The following is a 24,873-nucleotide window of genomic DNA, read 5'->3' as shown; positions in this document are numbered from 1 at the left end:
AGCTGGGGAGAGATAGCAAGGGGAGAAATGCCAGATGTAGGTGATGGGGAGGAAGGCAGCAAATCACACTGCCACGTGTGTTCCTATGCAACAATTTTGCCTGTTCTTCACATGTACCCCCAAACCTAAAATGCAATAAAATAAATAAATGGGGAAAAAAAAAAAAAAAGAAAGTCTCAATCCAGAGTTCCTGGTTGCTGTTCTTTTGTGGGGGTGGGACCACCCGAGCCTGATCGCCTGGCTCCCTGCCTTAGAGCCTTTTTTAAGTTGGTGTTCCAGTCGCCTGTTGAAGAGGCGCCGGGGTCTGTTTGTTTTCCCCTGGAGCCACTCACTGCGCTGGCTTAAACAGCGGCACTGAGGTTTGTGGCGCCTTTTTTTTTTTTTTTTTTGTCCTGGAATCTATTGTCCTGGTTCTCTGCTCAGTCCCCTTTTTAAACAGGCACATGGGCGACTTCCCGTGGCTCCAATCACCAGCCAAAAGGGCCCCGGGACCGGTGTATTTTGTACGGAGAACCGCGGCTCCGGGGCGCCGACAAAGCAGCCGCGCGGGGCAAAGCAGCGGCGCTGGCCGGCACAGCCGCGCTGGCCGAAACAGCCGCGCTGGCGACCGTGGAGCTCCTCTGCCCGGGAATTTCCTAGTCTGTGGGCAATAAAAATGCGGCGTCCACTCACCCTCTGCGCTTTCACTGGGAGCTGCAATCCTGAGCTCTTCCTAAATGGCCATCTTGGATCCTCTCTCCCATTTTCCAAATTTTTAATACTAGTGTGTCCAGAAAGACATTTCAGCATGGCTAAGGACAAATCTTTCTGTAAAGTGGTCCCCGTGTACCATTCAATCTTATCTACTTACACTGTTAGCATGGATGTTAACGGCTCACATTAAACTGCCAGGGTTCAAAACTTGCTTCTATCTTGCACTGCTTGGGCAAATTTAACCTTATTGCATCTACCGTATTTCTAAATCTGTAAAATGGGAATAAAAAAAGACCTAACACACAGGGCTCCAGGAGATTAAATAATACATGCTAATCATGTAGAGACACCAGGCATAGAATTGTATGCTATTTGTTTTTATAGTTATCACTGAATAGAAGAATCCAGTCAAAAAAGTGACAGTGCCTTCTTAGATATCAAAATGTGATATTTGAATATGCTTGAGATATGGATACCTGGAGGTAGGTTTCTAATTAATTATTCACCCTAAAATTAAAATTAAATAGGTAGAATTCCCTCCTAACACAGCCTTAGGTATGTACGGTCAGTGTTTTCCTTGTCTCTGAAACACCCCTGAACTTTCTTTTTGAGATGGAGTCATGCTCTGTCACCCAGTCTGGAATGTGGTGGCAGGATCTTGGCTTACTGCAGCCTCCACCTCCCGAGTTCAAGCAATTCTCCTCCCTCAGCCTCCTGAGTAGCTAGAATCACCAGTGCCTGCTACCACACCAAGCTAATTTTTTATTTTTAGTAGAGACAAGGTTTCACCATGCTGGCCAGGCTGGTCTCAACCTCCTGATCTCAGGTAATCCACCCACCTTGGCCTCCCAAAATGCTGGGATTACAGGCGTGAGCCACCGTGTCTGGCCATATCCCTGAACCTTTTATCAATTGGTATTATCTATTTTTGCAACTAATTGTCTCCTTATTTTATATGTGTTTTAACATCCTGGCTAGATGAAAAGCAAGTTGAGGCCAGAATTTTATCTTTTTAACCTCTTTCTTCTCTGTACAGGTGGGACGTAGGTAGGAGCTTAGTGTGTATTTATTGAGTGGATAAATAACACAGAGTGAAACAATTCAGAAATTTGAGTATAGTCAGTGGACAGGAGCACTATTTTTAAGCCAAGGGGGCTCAGTGACACTTACCCATGTCTTCATTTCCATTGCCTGATGCAAGAGGATTGTGGTGAGGGAGATGGTGTTGATTGGTGTCCCAAAAGTAAAGACGTCTATATCAGAGCCTTTATAGGTCTGCAGAGGAGGAACAGACAGTCATTATCAGATACGCCTGTGGACTTAAAACCTTGGCTTTGACACCATGATTATAAAGCATCAATGAAGGCAGTTGTCAATGGAGAAGGAGGAGGTACCTAGCTGCTATCCACGTGGTACTGATCCGTGGAACAGATCGAGACAAGAAAGGAACTGATAGGACTAATTTAGAAATGGTGTTTGCAAGAGTAAGCCAAGATGGGGATTGTAAAACCATTGCGGAATGAATGAAGGAAGAATTCACTGAAAGCCCATCAAACACTATGCTAACAGCTGAGGATACTTCTGTGTTTGCCTACAAAATGAGTTTTGTCTATTAGCAGGGCAGATGTGGGACAATTTAAGGAAGTAATAGAGGCAAGTACAAGGTACCCTGGAAACACAGAAGAGAGGATAGATCAGCTGAGATCAGAATAAGAGGAGTTAATCACTTGGAAAGAGAGGGTAAATGCAGTTTCAGCAAAGGTCAGAACTAAGGGTGAACACAGAGGTTTGTAGAACTCCAAAGAGTCCTACATTGTAGGTCTGTAGCACGTCTTCAAGGGAAAAAGATAAAGCAGGAAAGCCAAGCAGAGACCTGGCCAGGGAGGGTATTTTAAGCCAGGAAATTCAAGCAAAGCACAAGACCCCTGCCTCCTCTAATTCCGTAACCTTGCTAATTATGAAAGAATATGAACCCAGAGACTGGATAAGCAACAGTGTTTACCTGGTGGTAACTGCTTCCCATCTTGTTCCCTATGTCCAGAAAGAATATATATATTGTTTGCTACCTAAATTTGCACTATTTAAACAGAGGAATCAAATTGAGATTGGGCTGGTATCCCTTGCTATCTGCATTCTTGCTATTTTTTTTTCAGATAATGTAGTACCTCATTATCAGAACTTGCTGCCTGAACACTAGCTTCCTTAATCTTCCTTAAGTCTATATAAAAATCAAGGGTAGTAAATTCAAATACCTTCAGTGTTGAAGTAGGAAACAGTTAATGAGAAAAGATGGCCAGGTGTAAGACAAAGGGGAGTGGTAGAGACTAAAGAATATGTTTAAGCGGTGAGCCCAGCTCCAAAGTCAAGTCTAGATTTTTGCTATGAGGAAAAAAAAGATCCAGTATAAATATAGCTTTCAGTTTTTCAAGTGCCAGCAGAAACCAAAATCTTAAGGTAGTGTTTTGACTTTTCACACATCTTGGGTTGGATGTAGCTTGCAGGTCACCAGTGTGAGCCTCTGCTCTAAAGTGTCCAGAAAGACCCTACTAGTCTGGAACTTTATATAAAAAGGACCAGTTCCTCTCTGCAATGTATGTGGTTAGAATGGGACTATACAACTTACCAGGTAAGGGATAAAGAAACAGATGAGGCTCTGGTAGAATGCATCCACCATAGAAATCCAGAAAGTCGACAGGTTGTAGCACTGCCAGGAGAGAACACACCAGTAATTACCACTCTTATAGGAAGCCTCTGTTCTTTGCAAGCAACTTTCTTGCAGCGGCTGGGACAGGCAACCATACACTTAACTCTTGTATTTGTGGCAATAAAATGGAGTAATTAGGAGCACAGACTTGGGGGTGACAGACTTCAGTTCAACTGTATAACCTCGTGAACATTACTAAGTTGCTCAGAGAACTAACTATTTTTCTTCCATGAAATGTGGGCAAAAATAATACGGCCTATTACCTTGGAGTTAAAGAGGACTAAATGCACTTGTGACTTAGTACCTAGTAAGTACTCAGGACTTAGTGCCTAGCAAGTACTTGGTTATTCATTATTATCACTCTTTGCTGTATTTCTAGTGCTACTACAAACTTGGTAAGTGTAGAGATTGTAAATTTCTAAGTGGCATCTGAAAGAGAGATCCCAATCATAGCCCTGAATCACGGATTCCCAAGAGTTTCTCAAGCTCAACTTCAATCTTTGTGCCTTCCCTGGGAAAAGTGAAACCTTTACCATTTTTGGGTTTTGCTTCATTAACTTCTTTTAGATACATTTGTTATGCAGCCAGCATGTTGATGAGAAAGATAAACTTAGAAGAGACCAAGATGAACATACACTCCTACCACACCCCCTTTGTCTGGGCTGCTTGGGCTGCTGTGTCGCTTTCTCCTCTTGTCTTTGGGTTACAACTGGGCTTGCTGCTTGTCTATAAATAATTGCCAGCTTTGAAACACCACATTTGGCTTTGCCCTCCTTTCCTCCAGGTGCAAAGATACTCTCTGGCATTGCAAAGTCCCTCTTCCCAGAGCTCCCTTTTCGAGGCATTCAGGGTCCCTTGATCCAACTTCTTGCTGGTGCTGGGAGTGCCTGCTGTCTGACTTCTCCAAATCATTCAGTGCTGCAGTGTGGCCCCTCCGGGCCTTCTAGGAAGACACCAGATGGCTTCTCAGGCCTGCCTTAGTCTATTTGATACCAGCAAGTCCTAAAACACATGTAATTTTGGGTTCTAAGTTTTGCCTTCCCTAATAAGAAAGAGAAGCATTTGTGTACCTTACCCAGTGAAAAGCAAAGTAGCTGTAAATCCCGAGGATTCCCAGACTGGGCTTTGGGGGTTCTCTCGCTGTATCTCAGATCCTGGAGGGGTCTGCTGAAAGGGATGGATCTTTCCTCATGCCTCTTCCCCTTCCACTAGGGCAGTCCCATATTAATGTGTGATTTAATTAAGAAATAATTAAAATACCCACTAGTCTGGTCTAACACCTTCAATAGCAAATGGGAAATAGGTCAGAAAGGGAGAGAGGAGTTACTCAAAGTGATGGAACAGTGGTCAGAATGCAGGCTTCTGACCCCTGCATACAGCTCTTTCTCTGATGCCTCCATGGGGGAGGAAGAAGTCAGTAAGAACCTGAAGTCACCACCCTTGGTGGAGGGGTCCCCTTACCTCAGAGTTCTGGCCACTCTTGTATAGCTCAGGTAATGCCAGGAGTGTTTCTGCAGAGATGTCTTTGTCCAGGACTCCAAAGACGAGAGGAGGCAAGGAGGTAAAGAAGAGATTGAAGAATATCATCTGCCAGTAATCGATCATGGTGGAGCCGGAGAAACCACAGAAGAACTGATACCAGAAGAGCAGGTTGACATAGCACTGCAGACAAAGAGTATGGCCTTATGAGTCAGAACCCGTGTGCAGCCGGTCACCAGCTGCTGCCTGGGAGCTCTGGGAGCTACTGGAGTGGCAGTTTCCTCATTCCTCACGCAGGGTTATGTAAGGATTAGAGATAATTCTAATCCTTAGAGCAGTAGCTGCTGTTACTACTATCACTACTAACATTCTTCAGGACCTGAAGGAAACTCCACCAACTTGTTTAAGGTGAGTGAACAGTAAGTCTTCACTTAACATTGCCCATAAATTCTTAGAAACTACAACTTCAAGCGAAATAATGTAGGGAAAGTTCTGGAATAACTGTTTCATTCAACATCAGTTTCTAAGAACCTATTGATGACACTCAGTGAGGACTTACTGTACTATGGTGGTTAAAAGCACAGATTTTGGAGGCAGAGAGGCCTCGTTTTGAATCCCCAGTCTGTCACTTACTAGCTGTGTGATCTTAGACAAACTGCTTAACCTTTCTAAACGTTTTATCCTCTGTCAGCTGGGAATAGTAGTACTTAGACCATGGCATGTGAAATATGAATGGTGGTAAAGTGGTAATAGAAAGGGACGTCACTGACGAAGGGGTAATAGAAAGACTGAACCATGAGCAGGACACCTGGTAGGAGGATGACCTTGTGAGAAGGTTGACTTCGCTATACTTTCCTAATGGTCATGCAGCTCAGAAGGGTGAATGAGAAAATCTGCCAAAACATTGTTCATTTTTTTTCTAAAACTTTTCCCCACTCAAGATCTCCTCTCTTGTGGATGGGCTGGGTCACTGTTATTGTCTACCATTTTGCAATATGGTTTGGTGATTTGACCAAGGTCACACATAGAAGCAGCTGGTCCAGCAGTTAGGACTAGAACATCTCAATTATGTGGGGTAGAGGCACAGAGATGTGAAGGGTCTTGCAAGGAATCATCCAGCAGTTTTTTGTTCAAGCTGGAACTCCTATTTCTAAACTGCTGGGTCAATGTTATTTTGGAGGGGCTATTAGTTGTAGTAACATCAGTTATAAAATTTGACCTTCTCTATGTGCCAGGAGTGAGATAAACATCAGTATATTAGCATCTAGTATATCATTGGATGTGCAATACACGTGATAGTTTGTTCTAACAACCTTGCAAGATTAATATCACTGAGCTGATAGGAATAGTACTGTCTACAGCCGTACCACCCTGAACGCACCTGATCTCGTCTGATCTTGGAAGCTAAGCAGGGTCGGGCCTGGTTAGTACTTGGATGGGAGGAATAGTACTATATATTGTACTAATATATCACATATTGATATTAACAATAATATTAACATTATTAGACCCATTTTACAGATGAAGAATCCAAGACTCTGAGATACCATTGCCCCTTGCCCAAATTCAGAGCTAGAGAGTGGTACAATCAATCAGCATGTGAAATTTCAAAGTTCTTTCTCTTTAACCACCTCTGAACTTTCTCGGTCCTGTCTTTGACTTACACAGTTAGATTCTTCTAGACATGTACAGCCTGCAAAGCTGAAAGTATTTATTGTCTAGCTCTTTGAAGAAAAAGCTTCCTGAGCCCAGATGTAGACAGGAAGCCTCCCGCGGGTCATGAATGGCTCGATTCCTGCTCTATGCCCATGGCTCAGCCCTGTTCCTGACACACAGCAGACATTCAATTGCTGTTTCAATTGACGTAGTTAATCTTAGCTCTATTCTAACACTCATCCTGGAGTTTTAGCATTACAGAGTGCTTCTTTCCTTCTGAGGCCCTGGTAAGATCTTGCTTGTTTTTCACTTCTGCTTAACTGGAATCTTTTGTACCTTGCAGGGAGTGCATCGAACCCTGTGGCAGCATCGCTGAGATTGGACGCCTGCTCTTTCTATCAAGAAGCTACAGTGCAGTAATTAATTCATTGTTCAAATTTCAGAGCAGGCCAGGTTTTAATCCCCTCTGAAATTGGTTTCGGATGTGGAAGTCATAGTTCTCCACCTTCTAATTACAACAGGGAGATAATGTGGCATCAGTATCGCAATTTTGAGCATGGCATTGGGCTGGAAATAAATATCATTTAAGCTTTGACAGCATGGCTGGTTGGAAACATTTTCTTTTCTATTTCACAAATTTAATGCAGAGAAGAGGCTGTGCTTATTCAAAAGAATTATTCCTTGAGCTGCCAAAAAAATTAAATGGGGGGCATTTTGAATTCTAAGTAAACAGTCTTTCACTCTCAAAGTGAGCTTCTAGTCAGATGGAGTGACTTGTTTGCGTAGACTTGCTGAGATAATATTGCCATCGAGTTGATTGAATTTGCATTGCTTTTATCACGCTATTTATTTACATATACATTGAACTTTGCACAGAAAGTCACTTCTGAGCAAGGGTGACGGTGTCAGTCTGAAAGAAAGACTGGAGCAAGAGAAAAAATGCAGTTTTGTAGCTGCTACCTGGCTAATATTTCTCTTCCACCACCCTGGCCTTAATACTCTCCTTTTACTTATTCAAGGAGGAGTCAAATTCTGTTTGGAGGATCTTGGGGTTTATTCGAAGGCTTTGAACTAGATAATGAAAAACTCAGTCTTTTGTTTCCTCCCTTAGTGTAGCAGAGTTCTGACTTCTTCCTATACCCACTGTTAATAAAGGACTTTTCAAACAAGAACCCTCTGACAGTTTTCATTCTTCAGTTGCTTTGTGTTTGCTTTGGGCCCTCATCAACAAGACAGAAACCAACATACTCGTTAGGAGACACAACTTATTGTTTGTATTTGTATGGGGCTATATGCTTTTCAGAGCTCTGACACTAAGGCCTCTTGACACAGTCTCCCCATATTATTGATGAAAAGACCAATTAATCTCTGTGTGCCTCAGTTTCTTCAAGGTCACACAGCATGCTGGAGTCCAGTAAGATTGCCCAGACAATCTCTGCACCTCAAACATCTTTGCCAAGTAGATATTTCATTTAGCACCCTGCCCTCTAGGAACTTCCTGAAATAAAGCTCAGGGGCACTGAAGTGATGTGCACGTCTCAAGTTGGAGCCATGGGCTTCAGCCTTACATTCTGTGAGGTGCTTTTCACCTTTACTCTCCCAAGGCATGGGGTATAGCTCTTGCATTGAGCTGGCTCTATACGGAGAGGAAATCTAAGACACAGGTCAGACTAGCTCTTCAAATCCTTCTTTGTCACATTAAGATAATCTCATTTATGAGATTTAACTCCAAGAGTAATGACAGCAACAACAATAACCAAAAATGGCTAATTTTATAGATGATTATGATATGCTGATCACTTTATATACAAGCTCTCATTTAATCCTCGTAGCAAATATGAAAAAGGTACTATCACCACCCCCATTTTACAGATGGTGAAACTGAAATTTAGCGACATTACTATATATGGGAGTCTGGATTTGAACCCTACGTGTCTGACTCCAGAGTCCACACTTGTAGCCATTTGTGCCCTCTCTGTGCCAGGTGATTTTCATATAGCATTGCCAATTCTCACAATAACTTCACAAAAATAGAAAGTGAAGAGTCTAGCTCGAGGTCACAGAGCTATTAAGGAACAGTTTCAAGATCCAATACCATGCCAGCCTGACTCATTCCCTTATGATGCTGAGGTGCTTTGTCCACTGCTGGGGGGAGATCTGGCCCCATGGCAAGGACTGCCAAGGCCTGGGTGGGAGGGTGCCATAGGCTACTCACCACGTTCTTGTAGAGGTAGTACACCACCATCCTGGCCAGGCGCGAGTAACACCAGTGGCCGTGCACAAGCAGCAGCTTCTTGAGGTGCTTAAAGCGGGCTATGGCAAAGTCGCTGGACATGACGGCCTGAGAGGGGAGAGCAGACACATCAGCTTCCATCCATGGCTGCCATTGCCCCAGAGGGACTACCTCAAGGGCGCTGCTTTGGTCTAGGCCTGGGGCCAACAGAGTCCTAAAGACCCCTTGTTGTGATCACTCTTGGGTAGCTTTTTAGAGTCTGACACCCCACCCTCTCTTCTGGGAAATCCAAATCTCGCTAGAATTCAAGGACAGCAGATCAGAAGGGTCTAGGCAGGCTCTTCATCCATTTATCCAATAGGCATTTACTGTGGCCCAGTATGTGACAGGCACCATGCTAGGCATGTGATGGTTAGCCAGAGAGTAGGGGCTTCCATTCAAGCAATTTTCAATCCTCTGAACACCCTTCACCCCCACTTGAGGCAGGCCATTGGCTCCATTCACAGATGGAGCTGATAGGTGACAGCTCTTCCTTCACATGGAGCTGAAATATGTCTTCTGCCCCTGGGATTACTCAGAACAAGACACAGTTTATAGTACTCTTTTAAAAATGTGAACACTGAACATGCCTGTTTATAAATCCTGGTATAAATTTTGGTTTGGCTAATTCCCTGGGCCTCAGTTTCCCCATCTAAAAATGGAATAGCAATCCCTAACATACAGGGTGTGATGATTAAAATTCAATGAGATACCAAATGCGAAGTGTCTAACGCAAACTTGTCCAACCTGCAGGCCACATGTGGCCCAGATGGCTTTGAATGAGGCCCCAAATTGAGACTTTTTGCAATTTTTTTAAAGCTCATCAGCTATAGTTAGTATTAGTGTGTTTTATGTGTAGCCCAATATGATTCTTCTTCCAATGTGGCCCAGGGAAGCCAAAAGATTGGATAGCTCTGGTCTAACAGATTGCTGGCATATAGGAGATACGCAAGGGGTAAACATTTCAGAACCATTCTCGGGCTTCACAGTCAATGCTCTCTATCCTCATCAGAAAATTTAGGCAGTGCTGAATGTCTGCACTGGTGGTGGAAACACAATTGTTAATGGCTGAAAACCCACAAAATGTTCTCTGTTTTAATGGGAAAATTTAGCAGTCAAGTTAGTATGCTTCTTCCAAGGTGAATTTTGACTAAATTTTGACACTATGCGAGTATACCAAGCAATTTGTGGGTCAAACTGGCTGTCAGGACAAACATGTCATTTACAAAATGATTTCAAATGTCCTTCTGTCTGTCATTGCTTAGGGAGGGCATTGCAACTTTGGATGTGGGGAGAAGTTCTCAGGGAGAAGTTTCTCCAACATTCTGGAGAATTCCTTGTATCTCAACTAAGGACCAAAGAAAGGAAGGAAGAAACAAGAAGAGTTACAGAGAACAATACCTGCATGCCTTCCTGTCCAGATATTCCAATTCCAATATCAGCAGCCTGAATCATGCTTACATCATTTGCTCCATCACCTGAAAGAAGAGAGGTCATGAGGTGTCTTTATTTCTGGTCCAACTACTCAGTGACAATGAGGTAGCTCTCAAGTGTCCCCAGTTATGCATAATTGAATCCTTTTAACATTACTCTGAATAGTTCTATAGAATGTCATTGCTGTAGTACTTAGCGTGAGAGGCATCTTTTCTTCTTTAGACAAGAAATCCTACCTTTTTCTTTACCATTCAACAAATATGTGACTTACTAAGTGTCTTTTTTCTAGGCACAACATTAGGTATTGGGAATAGAATGGTAATCAAGAGACTTGGGCATTTCTCCCCCCAAAAAATGCCCTCATAAATGTTATAATAAACTTTACTGATAACCAAATGGAGAATTTGAGCAACTTAGAGACTTGGCAAGGGTAATCCAGCTAGAGAAAGGACCCAGGAGAAATGGAACTCGATCCTTCAGATTCCAGGGCCAATGCACTTCCCTCAGTCAAACTTGAAATACTGACCATATCAAGACAACTGGGCAGTATGCACAGTGAAATCATCAGATTGTCAATGGTTTCCAAGGATAGGGATGACCTTCTGTTTTGTTTCTCAGTGTACAAAAATGAGATTGACTGTGTTTTTGAAATATAATCACACTGAGTTCCCATTCAACAAACTGAGTTGTTTCATAAAACCGGAGGTAAGGCATAGAAACACACACCCACACACACACATATTACACACACAGTCGTCTTCTGTACCAAGACTGTTCAAGATCTTTCTGTGATGAGAGAAATGTTCTATATCTGCACTGTCCAATACAGAAACCAGTAGCCACATATGACTATAAAAATTTTGCTGGTGAATTTGATTTAATTAAATTTAAGTAGCCAAAGATAGCTCTATACGGGAAGGCCTTCCCCAGAAGCTGAACTCTCCCCAGTGCTTTATCTTTTAGATGAAAGTTCAGCAAACTTTTTCTGTAAAGGGTAAGGTGGTAACTATTTCAGGCTTTGTGAGCCAAGAAGCAACATTGAACAGTTGTTCTTGCTGAAAGGCTATTAGTCTTTTATAAATTTTACACTGAAAAATAAATGATTCTTAGTATCCATACAAAAACATGCCATGGGCTGGATTTAGCCTGCAGGCCATAGTTTGCCAACCCTTGTTGTAGACTATGCTGAACTTGATTCTTTTCCTGGCCCTACCTGTTTTCTAGTAGTTTCTCAGAATAAGCCACAATTAAATTTATATTATGGCATAGAATGTGGAATGGGAGGGAGAGAATGATTCTTCTAGTTAACTGATGATACATTTATTGGTCTTAAAAATTTTGCCATAAGTAGCCTTTATTCTAAAATAATTATTTTTTTTCTTGATTGCATAGCAATGCATAATTTTAATCATCCCCATGGCAGAAGAAATCCAAGCTTTAACCTCTTCTGTTAGTGAACCAGGAGAATTAGAGGTGTGAAACCATGCTATTTCTTGCCACACTGGCTTTTTTTCTGTTGCTTGGTATAGAAGTCAATATCTGACCTCAGAGAATCATTCTTTGGCTACTGCCTTGTGTGTGTCTGAATTTCTGAAGAGGACGATTCCGGGCATAAAAGTAGGATGTCTTTGCTAAAGGTTTGCTCTCTGCTTTCTTTCCGTTCCACTCTTGTTATTATTCTCTACTGTTCTTACCTGAAGACCAGGAACAAAACCATCATGTTTAATAGGGTTCCTATTTGAAATGTCAGGAAAGAAAATCTTTTCCCATGCCTGTGTAGGAGGAGGAGAGGCTGGCACCAACCGTAAGAATGTCCCTAAGTGAATGCAATATTTACTATGTGCTTGGTTTGTGCTGGGCATGGGATCTAACACTGAATTAGGCTGACATGATTTTTCTACTGAAGGGACTCATGGTCTACTGAGGCCATCACAGAAGGTATGACAGTGAGCTATGACTACTGGGTGCTGTGGGAACCCCCAGAGGAAAGCAAAGTTAGGTGGGATTAGAAGAAGTATTTTACAGAGGAAATAACTCGTGCAAAGTCCCAGAAGTGAGAGAGGACAAGGTCCATGGAGAATGGTAAATGGTTTCATTTGTTAGAACATGGAAAGGCAAAAGTTGGAGAGGGAAAGGTGGCCACAACAAGAGATGTGGCTGAAGGTAACAGAAGATCATGAAGATTCCTTTAAACTGGGTTTGGTTGTTCCTGAAAGATGTTAAGTAAGTGCAGTTCTAATTTCTCTGTCCTAACATGATTAAAGTTTAGCTCCCTCTGAAAAATTCTTCATCAACCAGTGCTAGCATCTTTTGGTGATACACTTTGTGCTGGCCTCATATTTAGAAATAAACACACAAAATTAAACATAAGACTACCAATCTTTAAAATGTCTCCACCAGCCATCAACACTCAGAATAATATCAAATCCTTAAATATGTGATGTTGTGCTATGTATAAAGTACTAAAGGGAAAATGATCTGCATCCCAGAATTAAGATAGTCTGAGTATACATCATTGATGGCAACATTTCTTGAGCTACCTGGATGTACTGAATTCAAGGCCTCTGTTGGTTTTGACCTTCATCTAAGTCCTGATTGTTCTTTAGCTAACTTGCTAGTCCCAAGAACTTGGTTGCACGGTCCCATTGCATCCCCCAGCTGCTGCATCTTGATTGTCATTTTGAACTCTCTCCCTCTAAGAGGACGACTCACAGCTTAAGCATCCTGACTTTGAGACCTGACCTCCCACCTCTGATCCAGCCTCTTATCAGATCTTCCCTGCCAAGGTGCCACCCATATCTCAGCATGATGGGTACCTATGGAAAGGGTCATGACGCGCAACTTGTCTCGCACCAGCTTGACTATCATACTCTTCTGGAGTGGTGTGGAGCGGCAGCACAGTACAGACCGACAATACTGGGTCAATTCCAGAAACTTCTTCTCCAGCTTTCCCTGGAAAATGGCATTCAATGTCTTCCCGTCAATGACCAATCCAGCTTCTGGAACCACAGCTTCTGAGGTGATAGATGGTGTCTTGGAAGGTAAGCGGAACCCAAAGAGCTTGCGGCCTGGCTTCTGTAATTCGTGAAATTGCTTTAGCTCTTCCAGTGCACAATTGAGGATGGATTCACAGGTCTCCTATAAAGAGTAACAATAATACAGTATTTGTAAGCAAACTTGGAAATGCATGTTAACAATTTCATTTTATTCTTTAGTAAGATAGTCATAAAACTCTACTACTATAGCGATTACTTACAGGTTATTCTTCAATTTTTACATTTCTCTGCAGTATTTGACATAATACCAAAACAATATTAATTTGGAGCCAAATTAATAGCCAAAATGGAAGACACTGCTTATGAATGGGAGTAAAAATAGCTCAGCAAGATGGAGACAGATACAAGGATGGTATAATAAATACTACTAATATGATGATAAATAATGACAACATGTCATGTTGGTATGGTGCTATTTCTCCATACTTGTTATTGGTCTATTCAGGGTTTCAGCTTCTTCCTGCTTTAGTCTTGGGACGGTGTAAGTGTCCAGGAATGTGGGCATTTAGTGCTATAAATTTCCCTCTAGACACTGCTTTAAAGGTGTCCCAGAGATTCTTGTACATTGTGTCTTTGTTCTTATTGGTTTCAAAGAGTATCTTTATTGCTGCCTTCATTTCATTATTTATCCATTAGTTATTTAGGAGCAGGTTGTTTAGTTTCCATATAGTTGTGTGGTTTTGAGTGAGTGACTTAATCCTGAGTTCTAATTTGATTGCACTGTGGTCTGAGAGACTGTTTAATTTCCGTTCTTTTGCATTTGCTGAGGAGTGTTTTACTTCCAATTATGTGATCAATTTTGAAATAAGTGTGATGAGGTACTGAGAAGAACATATATTTTGTGGTTTTGGGGTGAAGAATTCTGTAGATGTCTATTAGGTCTGCTTGGTCCAGATCTGAGTTCAAGTCCTAGATATCCTTGTTAATCTTGTCTCATTGATCTGTCTAGTATTGACAGGGGGGCGTTAAAGTCTTCCACTATTATTGTGTGGGAGTCTAAGTCTCTTTGAAGGTCATTAAGAACTTGCTTCATGTATCTGCATGATCCTGTATTGGGTGCCTATATATTTAGGATAGTTAGCTCTTCTTGTTGCATTAATCCCTTTACCATTATGTAATGTCTTTCTTTATCTCTTTTGATCTTTGTTGGTTTAAAGCCTGTTTTATCAGAGACTAGGAATACAACCCCTGCTTTTTTTTGTGCTCTCCATTCGCTTGGCAAATCTTTCTCCATCCCTTTATTTTGAGCCTATGCATGTCTTTGCATGTGAGATGGGTTTCCTGAATACAGCACACTGATGGGTCTTGACTTTTTATCCAATTTGCCAGTCTGTGTCTTTTTTTGGGGCATTTAGCTCATTTACATTTAAGGTTAATATTTTATATATGAATTTGATCCTGCCATTTTGATGCTAGCTGGTTGTTTTGCCCGTTAGTTGATGCAGTTTCTTCATAGTGTCGATGATCTTTATAGTTTGGTATGTTTTTGCAGTGGTTGGTACTGGTTGTTCCTTTCCATGTTTAGTGCTTCCTTCAGGTTCCCCTGTAGGGCAGGCCAGGTGGTGATGAAATCTTTCAGCAGTTGCTTGTCCGTAATGGGTTTTATTTCTTCCTCACTTATGAAGCTTAGTTTGCCTGGATATGATATTCTAGGTTGAAAGTTCTTTTCTTTTAGGATGTTGAATATTGGCCCCCACTCTCTTCTGGCTTCTAAGGTTTCTGCTAAGATATCCACTGTGAGTCTGATGGGCTTTCCTTTGTGGTAACCCAACCTTTTTTTCTGGCTGCCCTTAGCATTTTTTCCTTCATTTCAAACTTGGTGAATCTGACGATTATGTGCCTTGGGGTTGCTCTTCTCAAGAAATATCTTTGTGGTGTTCTCTGTATTTCCTGTATTTGAATGTTGGCCCACCTTGCTAGTTTGGGGAAGTTCTCCTGGATAATATCCTGAAGAGTGTTTTCCAATTTGGTTTCATTCTCCCCATCACTTTCAGGTACACTGATCAAACATAGATTTGGTCTTTTCATGTAATCCCATATTTCTTGGAGGCTTTGTTAATTTCTTTTCACTCTTTTTTTCTCTAATCTTTCCTTCCCACTGTATTTCATTGAGTTGATCTTCAATCTCTGATATCCTTTCTTCTGCTTGATCTATTTGGCTATTGAAACTTTTGTATGTTTCATGGAGTTCTCGTGCTGTATTTTTCAGCTTCATCATGCTGTTTATGTGCTTTTCCATGCTGGTTATTCTTGTTAACATTTCATCTAACCTTTTTTCAAGTTTTTTAGTTTCCTTTCATTGGATTGGAACATGCTCCTTTAGCTTGGAGAAGTTTGTTATTACCCACCTTCTGAAGCCTGCTTCTGTTAATTTGTCACACTCGTTCTCCATCCAGTTTTGTTCCCTTGCTGGGGAGGGGTTGTGGTCCCTTGGAGAAGAAGAGGTGTTCTGACTTTTGGCGATTTCAGCCTATTTGCACTGGCTCCTTCCCATCTTCATGGATTTATCTATCTTTGGTTTTTGAAGTTGGTGACTTTTTGATGGCTTTTCTGAGTGGGCGTCCTTTCTGTTGATGTTGAACCTATTTGTTTCTGTTTATTTGTTTTCCTTTTAACAGTCAGGCCCCTCTGCTGCAAGTCTGCTGGAGTTTGCTGGAGGTCCACTCCAGACTCTACTTGCCTGGGAATCACCCAAGGCGGCTGCAGAACAGCAAAGATTGCTGCCTGTTGCTTCCTCTGGTAGCTTCATCCCAAAAGGGTGCCTGCCAGATGTCAGCCAGAGCTCTGCTGTATGATGTGTCTCCCAGATAGGATACATGAGGGGTCAGGGAGCCACTTCAGGAGGCAGCCTGTCCATTAATGGAGCTCAAGCACTGTTCTGGGGGCTCTGTTTTTCCCTTCAGGGCTGCTAGGCAGGGACATTTAAGTTTGCTGAAGCAAAACCCACAACCGTCCCTTTTCCCAGGTGCTCTGTCCCAGGAAGGTAGGGGCTTTGTAAGTTCCTGACAGGCTGCTTTTTTTTTTTTTTTTTTTTTTTTTTTTTTCTGAGATACCCTGCACAGTGAGAAGGGAATCTACTTGACAGTCTGCTGCAGAGGCCTTGCTGAGTTGCAGTGCTGGGCTCTGCCCAGCTGTTGTGTGAGCTTCCCAGAGGTAGTGGCTTTGTTTACACAGGCAATGTTGAAGCGGGCACCCCTTCCCCCACCAAGCTTGAACATCCCAGGTCAAGCTGAGACTGCTGTGCTCACTGTGAGAATTTCAAGGCAGTGCGGCTTAGCTTGCCCATCTTTGGTGGTGGGGGGTGTGTGGGTAGGACCCGCCTAGCCAGCTCGCTTGGTTCCCTGTCTTCAGCACTCTTTTTCAGGGGAAGAAGTGGTTCTGTCTTGCTGGAATTCCAGGTGCCACTTGCCTACAATGGGCATCCAGTTTTGTGCTGGAAACCCCAGGCACTGGCACTGTAGGCGCCAGAGGGAATCTCCTGGTCCATGGGTTGTGTAGACCGTGGGAAAAGTGCAGTATCTGAGCTGGAGTGTTGGAGTGTCGGGAAAAGTCCCTAATGGCTTCCTATGGCTGGGAGCAAGAGTCTCTGGCCCCTTGTGCCTCCCAGGTATGGCAGAGCCCCAGCCTGCTTTGGGTTGCCCTCCTTGGGCTGTTCCCACTGTTTAATCAGTCCCAATGAGATGAACCTAGTACCTCAGTTGGAAATGCGGAGATCACTTGTCTTCTGGCGTGCTCTTGCTGGGAACTGCAGACCGGAGCTGTTGCTATTTGGCCATCTTGGCAGAAGTTTGCTCAAATTTATTCTTGATATCTGTTCAACTTCTCTGAACATCACTTTTTAATATAGTTGTGGTAGAAAAAGGCACTATCAATTTTAACAGCATTGTTTTCTTCACATGGTCTTCATTTTACAGTGTTCCTTCATCCATGAAAAGAGACAATGATTTTTCATTTATTAACATGCTAAAAGTTTCTTCTAAAAATAATATTCAAAGTGAGTCAACTTAAATTATTAAGTAAAAAAACCAGTACAATATACAGATTTTGTCAAAAATTGTGAAAGCAGTTCTGAAGGGACAGGCCTAGGGAACATTGATCTAGAGATTTCTGTCTGGGAAAATGTCTGCCATAATTTTTTGTTTTGAGACAGAGTCTCTGTCACCCAGGCTGAAGTGCAGTGGTGCAATCTCAGCTCACTGCAACCTCTGCCTACTGGGTTCAAGTGATTGTCGTGCCTCAGCCTCCTGAGTAGCTGGGATTACAGGCATGCGCCACCACACCTGGCTAATTTTTATATTTTTAGTAGAGACAGGGTTTCACTATGTTGGCCAGGCTGGTCTTGAACTCCTGACCTCAAGTGATCCACCTGCCTCAGCTTCCAAATTGCTGGGATTACGGTGTGAGTCACAGCACCCTGCCCTGGCATAGCTTATTTTGAAAAGAACAGAGACATAGTTTATTATTCCTGAGTCTACCTTTAAGATGCTAAATTGTGTGTTGCAGGCAATAAATATGCGTAGAGCCCAGAGGGGCCATAGGAAGCAGTTCTTGAAGTGTGTGCTTATACCAGAGGCACTTATTTGGAAAGAGATCAAAGTGGTCCTTTGGAAGCTGGGCCTGGTACCAGTTATATAAATTCCTCCAATGTATGACTAAAGCAAGTTATTGGAGACATAAGCTTTGAAATTAAATCTCTGAATTTACTTATTTCCAGCTTTTAAAGTAATACAATAATTACCATTCACAGGACATTTAGTATACCTCCTATACTGTGGTAGGAAGCCTCTAAGATAGTTCCCAGTGATTTCCACTTCCTGATATTCATACCCTTGTATAATCTCCTTTCATTGAATGTGGGCTAGATCTAGAAACTTTGTTTTAATGAAGGAAAAAGTGATGGGATGTCACCTCCCATATTAGGTTATAAAAAGACAGTAACTTCCAATCTGGTGCTCTTTCCTACTTTCTCTTGTATGGTTAGCCCTGGGGAAAACCAGCTGCCGTGTTGTGTAGCAGTCCTGTGGAGAGGCCCACAGAGTGAGAAACTGATGCCTGCTAACAGTCACATGGGTGAACTTGGAAGCAGAACTCCTTCCCATGCCCAAACCACCCACACTGTTGAGCCTTCAGATGAGCCCACAGCCCTGACCAATAGCCTGTGTGCAACCTCAAGAGAGATCTTGAACTAGGCATGCCCAGCTAAGATGCTCCCAAACTCCTAATCCACAGAAACCATAAGATAATAAAGGTCTGTTGTTTTAGCTCCTAAGGTTTGGGGTAATTTGTTATGTAGCAATAGATAATTAACATAGGTACTATACTAAGTAGTTTTCTTCTACGATCTTATCCTACCAATAATCTGTGAAATTAATATTTTTAATCTGTTTTACAGATGAGGAGAATAGAAGTTCAAGTAGTATGGTGTTTGAACTATATTAAAACTTCAATATATGTTGTTAATTATTATTAACAATGTGTTGCAATAGCAGTAATAGTGGTTGTTATTATTAGTTCCTGTCTAATACGTTAGTTCCTTTTAAAATTCCTTGACTGATGAACACTTCCAGTGATTAGTTAGTAATTCTCTCATCTTTGGGAAGGGAATTCTGAGGTCTAGGTAGATCCCATAACTTGCTTAGTGCTTTAACATACCTAGCAAAGAGATAGTAATCCTAAATCGATTCATAGTGAATTAGGCAAATTAAAAACCTTGGAGGAAATATTTACTGAATATGTAACTACACTAAACTGGGTTTAAATAAATCTAAGATTTAGAATGTATTTCCCCAGTTTCTGGCTTAACATATTTTCTTTTTCATCCCAGGTAAAGGGATAAAAAGACTGATCTTACAGGTTTAGTGAGCTGAAGCGTGTAGGCATGGCTGAGGATTCAGGCACTATCCTGGAGGATACTGGACAGAAAGAATTGTCATGGACTGGATTAAAGGTGAAGTATGGCTGACTGTTCCTTAGGAGCTTTGGCTATTTAACCAAGGAGCACATCTTCAGCTTCCTACAGGAATGCATGGCATTTAGCAGAACACATCGTAGTCCACTCAATCTCCCTCTGGCTGGCTGCCTCATTGGTTTGCAGATGTTCTCCTTCTAGCATTACCTGGAGTGAAAGAATCATTGCAAACTGAATTTCCATTACAAGCAGGACAGGCAGGCACGGGGATCAAGCACTTGAACAAGCTGAAAATTACTTTTCTTCCTAAGCATAATATTAAAGCCAAGTTTTCCCTGAGCTTATTTTCATTTTGAAAATTCATTAAGGTTTAATCTAATAATCTGTGCACCTGACAGGAAAGTAAATGATTTTTCCAATTAATCTAAAGGTCCTCTGGCAGTTTTCACAATCTATACTAGTTTTATTTTATTTTATTTTTAAAGAGGTGTATATTGTTGCTTCATGGAATAAAAATGAAATATAAACCTCCCCAACATTCTACTGTGGGTCTACGTCAGCCTCAGGCAAAACTTAAAGAGCTGAGTGTCCTCTCTCCCTCCTTTCCTTTTTCTGTCTTCTTCCCTTTTCTCCATGGTATCCTAGGCATAGGTGCCTTAGGGGCCTATGCCCACACCTCTGCAGTGCAGTGCTCTTCTGGTTAATATCCACCATGGAATCTAATCCCTGCTTCCTTCTGATAGGAGCACACATCTCAATGCCCGCCTCCCACCTTCATCAGCCAAGAAGATGTGATGGAACTTTGCCTTCTGCTATTTGCATTGTGAAAACAGATAACTTCCCCCTAAAATCAAAATTGTGTTATAGCTTTGAATATGCCTCTTTAGCTTTCCCATTCTTCTCTCCAAGCCTCACTCCCTGACACCCGTATAATCTATTCTGGTTGAAACGTGCAATTTTTAGAACTTTGCTTCATTCTTTCTTTTTCTTATGCCATAAAAACATACTGGCTTCATGCATTATTCCTTTTAGGTTTTTACTCCGTGGCAGACCAGCTTGACATATAAATTGATGCTGAAATTTTAAGCTCAGAATAATTTCAATTTAATTGGGACTTTTTCAGTGGATAAGTTAGTCTTAAACAGAAAGAAACTGACAGTTGAGCTTCCATAAGCAAACAGTGTGGCAGAATGTAAATCACACTAGCTCAGCAGGAGAACAGAGTTCTAGACTTAGTTCTACTTATCAGAAACAAGCAGGGTAAACCTGAGCAAGTGACTCAGTCACAGTAGTCTTCAGTTTCCTTATCTGTGGGGAAATGGGGAGACTGGACCACAGTGGAATCTGGGAGAGGTTAAACGCTCTAATAATCAGTGCCAGAAGTAATGTAAAAGAGACCAGCCAGCCACGTGTGGGGATGAAATAAAGGATATTGAGCTGGGTGACTTCCAGGGTCCTCCAGACTCCAAGATTCAGTGATCTGTTGGGGGTTGGGTGCTTCCCTGGTGTACCCAAATCCCACCTACAAGCCTGTGTCCTCTTGGCTGAGGGCTGCTCTGCACTTTAATATCTGTAGATACAGAGAATCGTCTTACCTGATTCTCTGTATTGATGGAGTACACCATGTCGGTCTGATCTAACAGTCTGCAGGAATGGGCGATGTTGACTGCTGTCTCCTGCTTATCTCCAGTCAAGACCCAGAGCTGGATCCCAGCCTCCCGCAGAGCAGCAATTGTATCTGGAACTCCTTCCTGCAGCCGATCTTCGATCCCAGTGGCTCCTGGAGTGAACAAAGACAACAGAGTTCACATTTATGGTAAAAGAGTAGTTGCTTAATTTCCCCAAAGCCCTGTGAAGCCAGGCAATTCTTATAAGATAGCATCACTGTGCTAGGCTGTGCATCTAGGATATGACAGTGAACTAGATAGAGCTGGTCTCTTCCTCTGAGTTCAAAGGTCATTGAATAAGAATTTATAACTGAGCTATATAATGAGAGAAAGTCAGGGTACCATGTGAGTATATACCAGGAGATCTGAACTTCACCTGGCAAATCAGGGTGGGCTTTGCTGAGGAAGTGCTACTTAAACTCAGACCTGGGAGATAATGCAAAGAGGTGGCAGAGGAGGAAAATTCCAGGTAGAAGGATCAGCATGTGTGAAGTCTCACAGGTTGGAGCTGAGGAAGATACAGAAATGGAGGCAGAGCACAGTGAGAGATGAGGACAGAGAAGGAGCTCAGGGGTGCTGGATTGTGCAGATCCTTGTCAGGGCCTTAAGGCGTTTGTAATTTATTTCGTAGCAAAGAAAGCTATTCAAAGGTGTAATGCTGGGGAGTGACATAATCAGTTTTGACTTTTAAGAATGTCATTCTAGGCCGGGCGCGGTGGCTCATGCCTGTAATCTCAGCACTTTGGGAGGCTGAGGCGGGTGGATCAAGAGGTCAAGAGATCGAGACCATCCTGGTCAACATGGTGAAACTCTGTCTCTACTAAAAACACAAAAAATTAGCTGGGCATGGTGGTGCGTGCCTGTAATCCCAGCTACTCAGGAGGCTGAGGCAGGAGAATTGCCTGAACCAGGAGGCGGAGATTGCGGTGAACCGAGATCGCGCCATTGCACTCCAGCCTGGGTAACAAGAGCGAAACTCCGTCTCAAAAAAAAAAAAAAAAATATCATTCTAGAGAACAGGTTAGAGATTGGAAAAGCAGGATGAGATTCAGCACTGAAAGCTACTTAGGAGGCCAGGCAGGAGTGCAGAGGAGAGGTAACAGTGGCCTGGACTGGCCTAGCAGCAATAGGAATAGCAATGGAAAAACTGAAATCTTTGCCCTGCAACTGATCAATGCAGAATTAATAGGGACTGACATTTTTGATAATATTCTTGGAGGGAATTAAACAGGCAGATTCCATAATTTTTGAAGGCTCTCAAGCTTTGCACCAACCCTGATGAATATATACCCAAATATTGAATAGTTGCTAAGTGATTAAGCAAAAATAAATCTGCTTTTCAATTGAGATTCATTTCAGATCACAGACTAATGGCTACCCATTTCACTCTGGGCAGGAGCACAGCATTTTGTTTCTTTTAATAATCCAGTGACAATAGGTTGGCAAAGCGGTTACATTGGATGCATATTAAAAAGATCATTTCATATTTTGAGACTGTGTGAAGGCATTACAGCTTTTTAGTGATATGCCAGTTTCTTCGTGGAAAGCTGAATTCTCTTTTCAGCCCAGTCCTCTCCTTTCCAAGCCATCTCGAGGGGAGATAAAGAACCCCACTTTCTGGAAATGTGCCTGTTTTTTGTACCTGAGGTCCACATGCACAGGTAAACAACCCCATAAAAAATGATGGCTCAAGCCTCATCTTCCCCTTCAAGCATTAGTCTGGAAGGTGAGAGGAAGCTGATTTATATTACAGTGAGCTGGAGTGAAGGAGAGAGGAGGAAAAACACATTTATTTGTGTGAAAGAGAAAATGAAAACAGGAAGGTTGTGAAAACCTTTCCCAGCTAGGGGAAGCTGGCAGGTTCTGACAAGTATGGTCTCTTCACACAGAAGAACCGGAGGCACATCTCTCACAGACTGAGCCTAGAGTGCTGTCCTGAAACAAAAGAAACCTCGGGGAGGGGAGAAGGGGATCAGGTGCCTGAATGGGATGACTTTTTAGTGGCATCCTGTATTAAATACAGTTGTCTTGCCCAGCCATCCTTTGGTTCTTGTTCAAGTGAGTTCTTGGGTTTAGCTTTAAAGGAGGTCTTATGAGGCAGCAAGCAGGGGCCTCTGCAGCTGACACAGGAAACCAAAGGCTGAAGGATGTGGGAAGCTAATGCGTACGCTAATCCTGCTCCTCCTCCTCAGCTTGTCAGCCATCCTACTTGCCAGCATCACCAGTTTATAGTGACCCTGGATCTTTCCCCTTGAACTCCTGTCTGGCTGGGCAGCCGGAGGCATGTGACTCATCCAGAGGAGAAGACAAGTCTCAGAAGAGTGTGTCTCTGGGCACACAGCAAGGTCATGACAGGTCCTTGGTCCTCATCCCCAGGTCAGCATTGTCCACCAAGAAGAAAGAAGGCTTTTTGCCATGTGGTCAGTGCACGCTGTTTGGGCATTGCTTACCAAGATTTTGCTCCTGAGGTGTAAGGACCTTAATCCTGATCAATAAAGCTCCCCCTTGCTTCTTGGCAATGCTTTTCCTCCAACAGAAGCACAGCCTGTCTCTTAACCAGTCTCTGTGCATCTCATCTCTCCCTCAGCGCAGCAATCTAACTTTCATGCTGCAGCAATCAAAGCAGTTTTTGTAAAGCACAGATCTGTCCCTGCTTTCACCCTCTGCCTTCTCCAAACATTTAGCAGGTGATTGACATGGCCCTTCATAATCTGAGTCCTGCTGACCTTTCCTCCCTTCCATCATGTTCCCCCAGCACTCTCTTTCCCACCAGTCCTGGATCTCCAGGCTTTCATTTGGGTCCTCCCACACTGCCTGACCAGGTTCTCTTCTTGCTTTCAGTTCACTGCCTTCCTCAACACTCCCTCACCTCTGGGCTAGGCTGGCATCTCCTACTTTGTGCTTCCATCGCACCTGGCCCATCTGCTAGCCTAACTCTCATCACAGTTTGTTGAAATTGCTTGCTCAATCATCCAATATCCTCACTAGACTCCAATCTCTGGGAGAGCAGAGTTTTTGGCTCCTGTTGCAGCTCCAAAGCCTAGCATATCACTTGGTACACAGTAGATGCTTAGCAAACACTTGAATGAAGGGAAGAGAGTAGGGGCTTAGCAAACATTTGAATGAAGGGAAGAGTGTGCTGTTGGAGAAGCAGCCAAACTCAGAGGCTTCTTTTAGCAGGGAGTGTAGGAATGCTCCCAGGGCATCCTCAGGAAGCGTGCGTGGCATCTGGGTTGGGTATTGGCACGACCCATTTATGCCAAATACCTGGAAGGGAACCCCAGGGAAGGTTGCTAATGGAGACATATTAGTAGTGTCAGAATCGGGGCCAAGAGCTCCCTTCTCAACTTGCTACATTCCTTTTTTCCTATAATGATGACTTATTTTTAGCTACCAAGTAAGGTGAGTTGATTCTCCAGATGCTGTGCCGTCTCCATGAGAAGCTCATCTCGGTTGTCAAGGGATGCCTCAGCCTCACGCCGGAAACTGGCCCATCTCCGGAAGTCTTCTTCGCTTACAACCTATGGGATGAGAAAAGGCTCCTTAACAACCTTGGGTGGATCAACAAGATAATTTCCTCTCTTCCCATCTGCTGGGCCTCCTACTGGCCTGTTTGAACTTCCCTGCATAATTAGATGGGGCTTTATTCACAATGATTTTTTAAAATATGTAAATCAATGAATAGTTATCCTTGTGTTTCATTACCACCAAAAATCTGTTGAGCCCCTACTGTGCTCAGATCGCTGCAGATGATCTGGACAGACTAGGTCCCTGCATGCCTGAGCTTATATGCTGGTGGAGGGTGAGAGGTATTATCCAAGTAAATAATTTTAAAAAATAATCACCTTTTTAAAAAAGGGTGATATGAGGAAATGTGATGGGACAGAAGAATAACTGAATAGGGGGCTGCCTTCTTTTGGAAGTTCAGGTTTCCTCAACAAAATGACACGCAAACTGAGATCCAGTGACAAAGGATCAGTCAAGGGCAAGAGCAAGAGTTAAGT

General features: G+C 42.8%; 1 protein-coding gene and 1 long non-coding RNA gene across 5 annotated transcripts in view; one reads left to right on the top strand and one right to left on the bottom strand.

The window, feature by feature from the left end:
- Positions 1–24,873, bottom strand: part of ATP10B (ATPase phospholipid transporting 10B (putative)) — a 297,777-nt gene that overhangs the window by 40,339 nt on the left and 232,565 nt on the right. For 3 of the 4 annotated variants that reach the window (XM_032252732.1, XM_032252729.1, XM_032252730.1), the window contains 8 exons: positions 24,264–24,390; positions 20,798–20,982; positions 13,055–13,376; positions 10,206–10,282; positions 8,748–8,873; positions 4,859–5,059; positions 3,317–3,397; positions 1,864–1,968 (listed from right to left, as the gene is read on the bottom strand). In XM_032252732.1, coding sequence (XP_032108623.1) covers positions 1,864–1,968; positions 3,317–3,397; positions 4,859–5,059; positions 8,748–8,873; positions 10,206–10,282; positions 13,055–13,376; positions 20,798–20,982; positions 24,264–24,390 — 1,224 coding nt within the window. The remainder of the gene's footprint in view (positions 1–1,863; positions 1,969–3,316; positions 3,398–4,858; positions 5,060–8,747; positions 8,874–10,205; positions 10,283–13,054; positions 13,377–20,797; positions 20,983–24,263; positions 24,391–24,873) is intronic. The other variant, XM_032252731.1, reaches the window with a different exon arrangement.
- LOC116533102 lies at positions 5,059–7,704 on the top strand. Its single transcript, XR_004261084.1, has 2 exons — positions 5,059–5,284; positions 6,876–7,704. It is a non-coding gene; the product is annotated as an uncharacterized LOC116533102 (long non-coding RNA).

Source organism: Sapajus apella, unplaced genomic scaffold, assembly GCF_009761245.1.
Source record: "Sapajus apella isolate SASKATOON/1434 unplaced genomic scaffold, GSC_monkey_1.0 scaffold79, whole genome shotgun sequence".
Taxonomy (NCBI): domain Eukaryota; kingdom Metazoa; phylum Chordata; class Mammalia; order Primates; family Cebidae; genus Sapajus; species Sapajus apella.
Note: the sequence above shows the minus strand (reverse complement) of the source record. Positions and strands in the feature narration are given on the sequence as shown.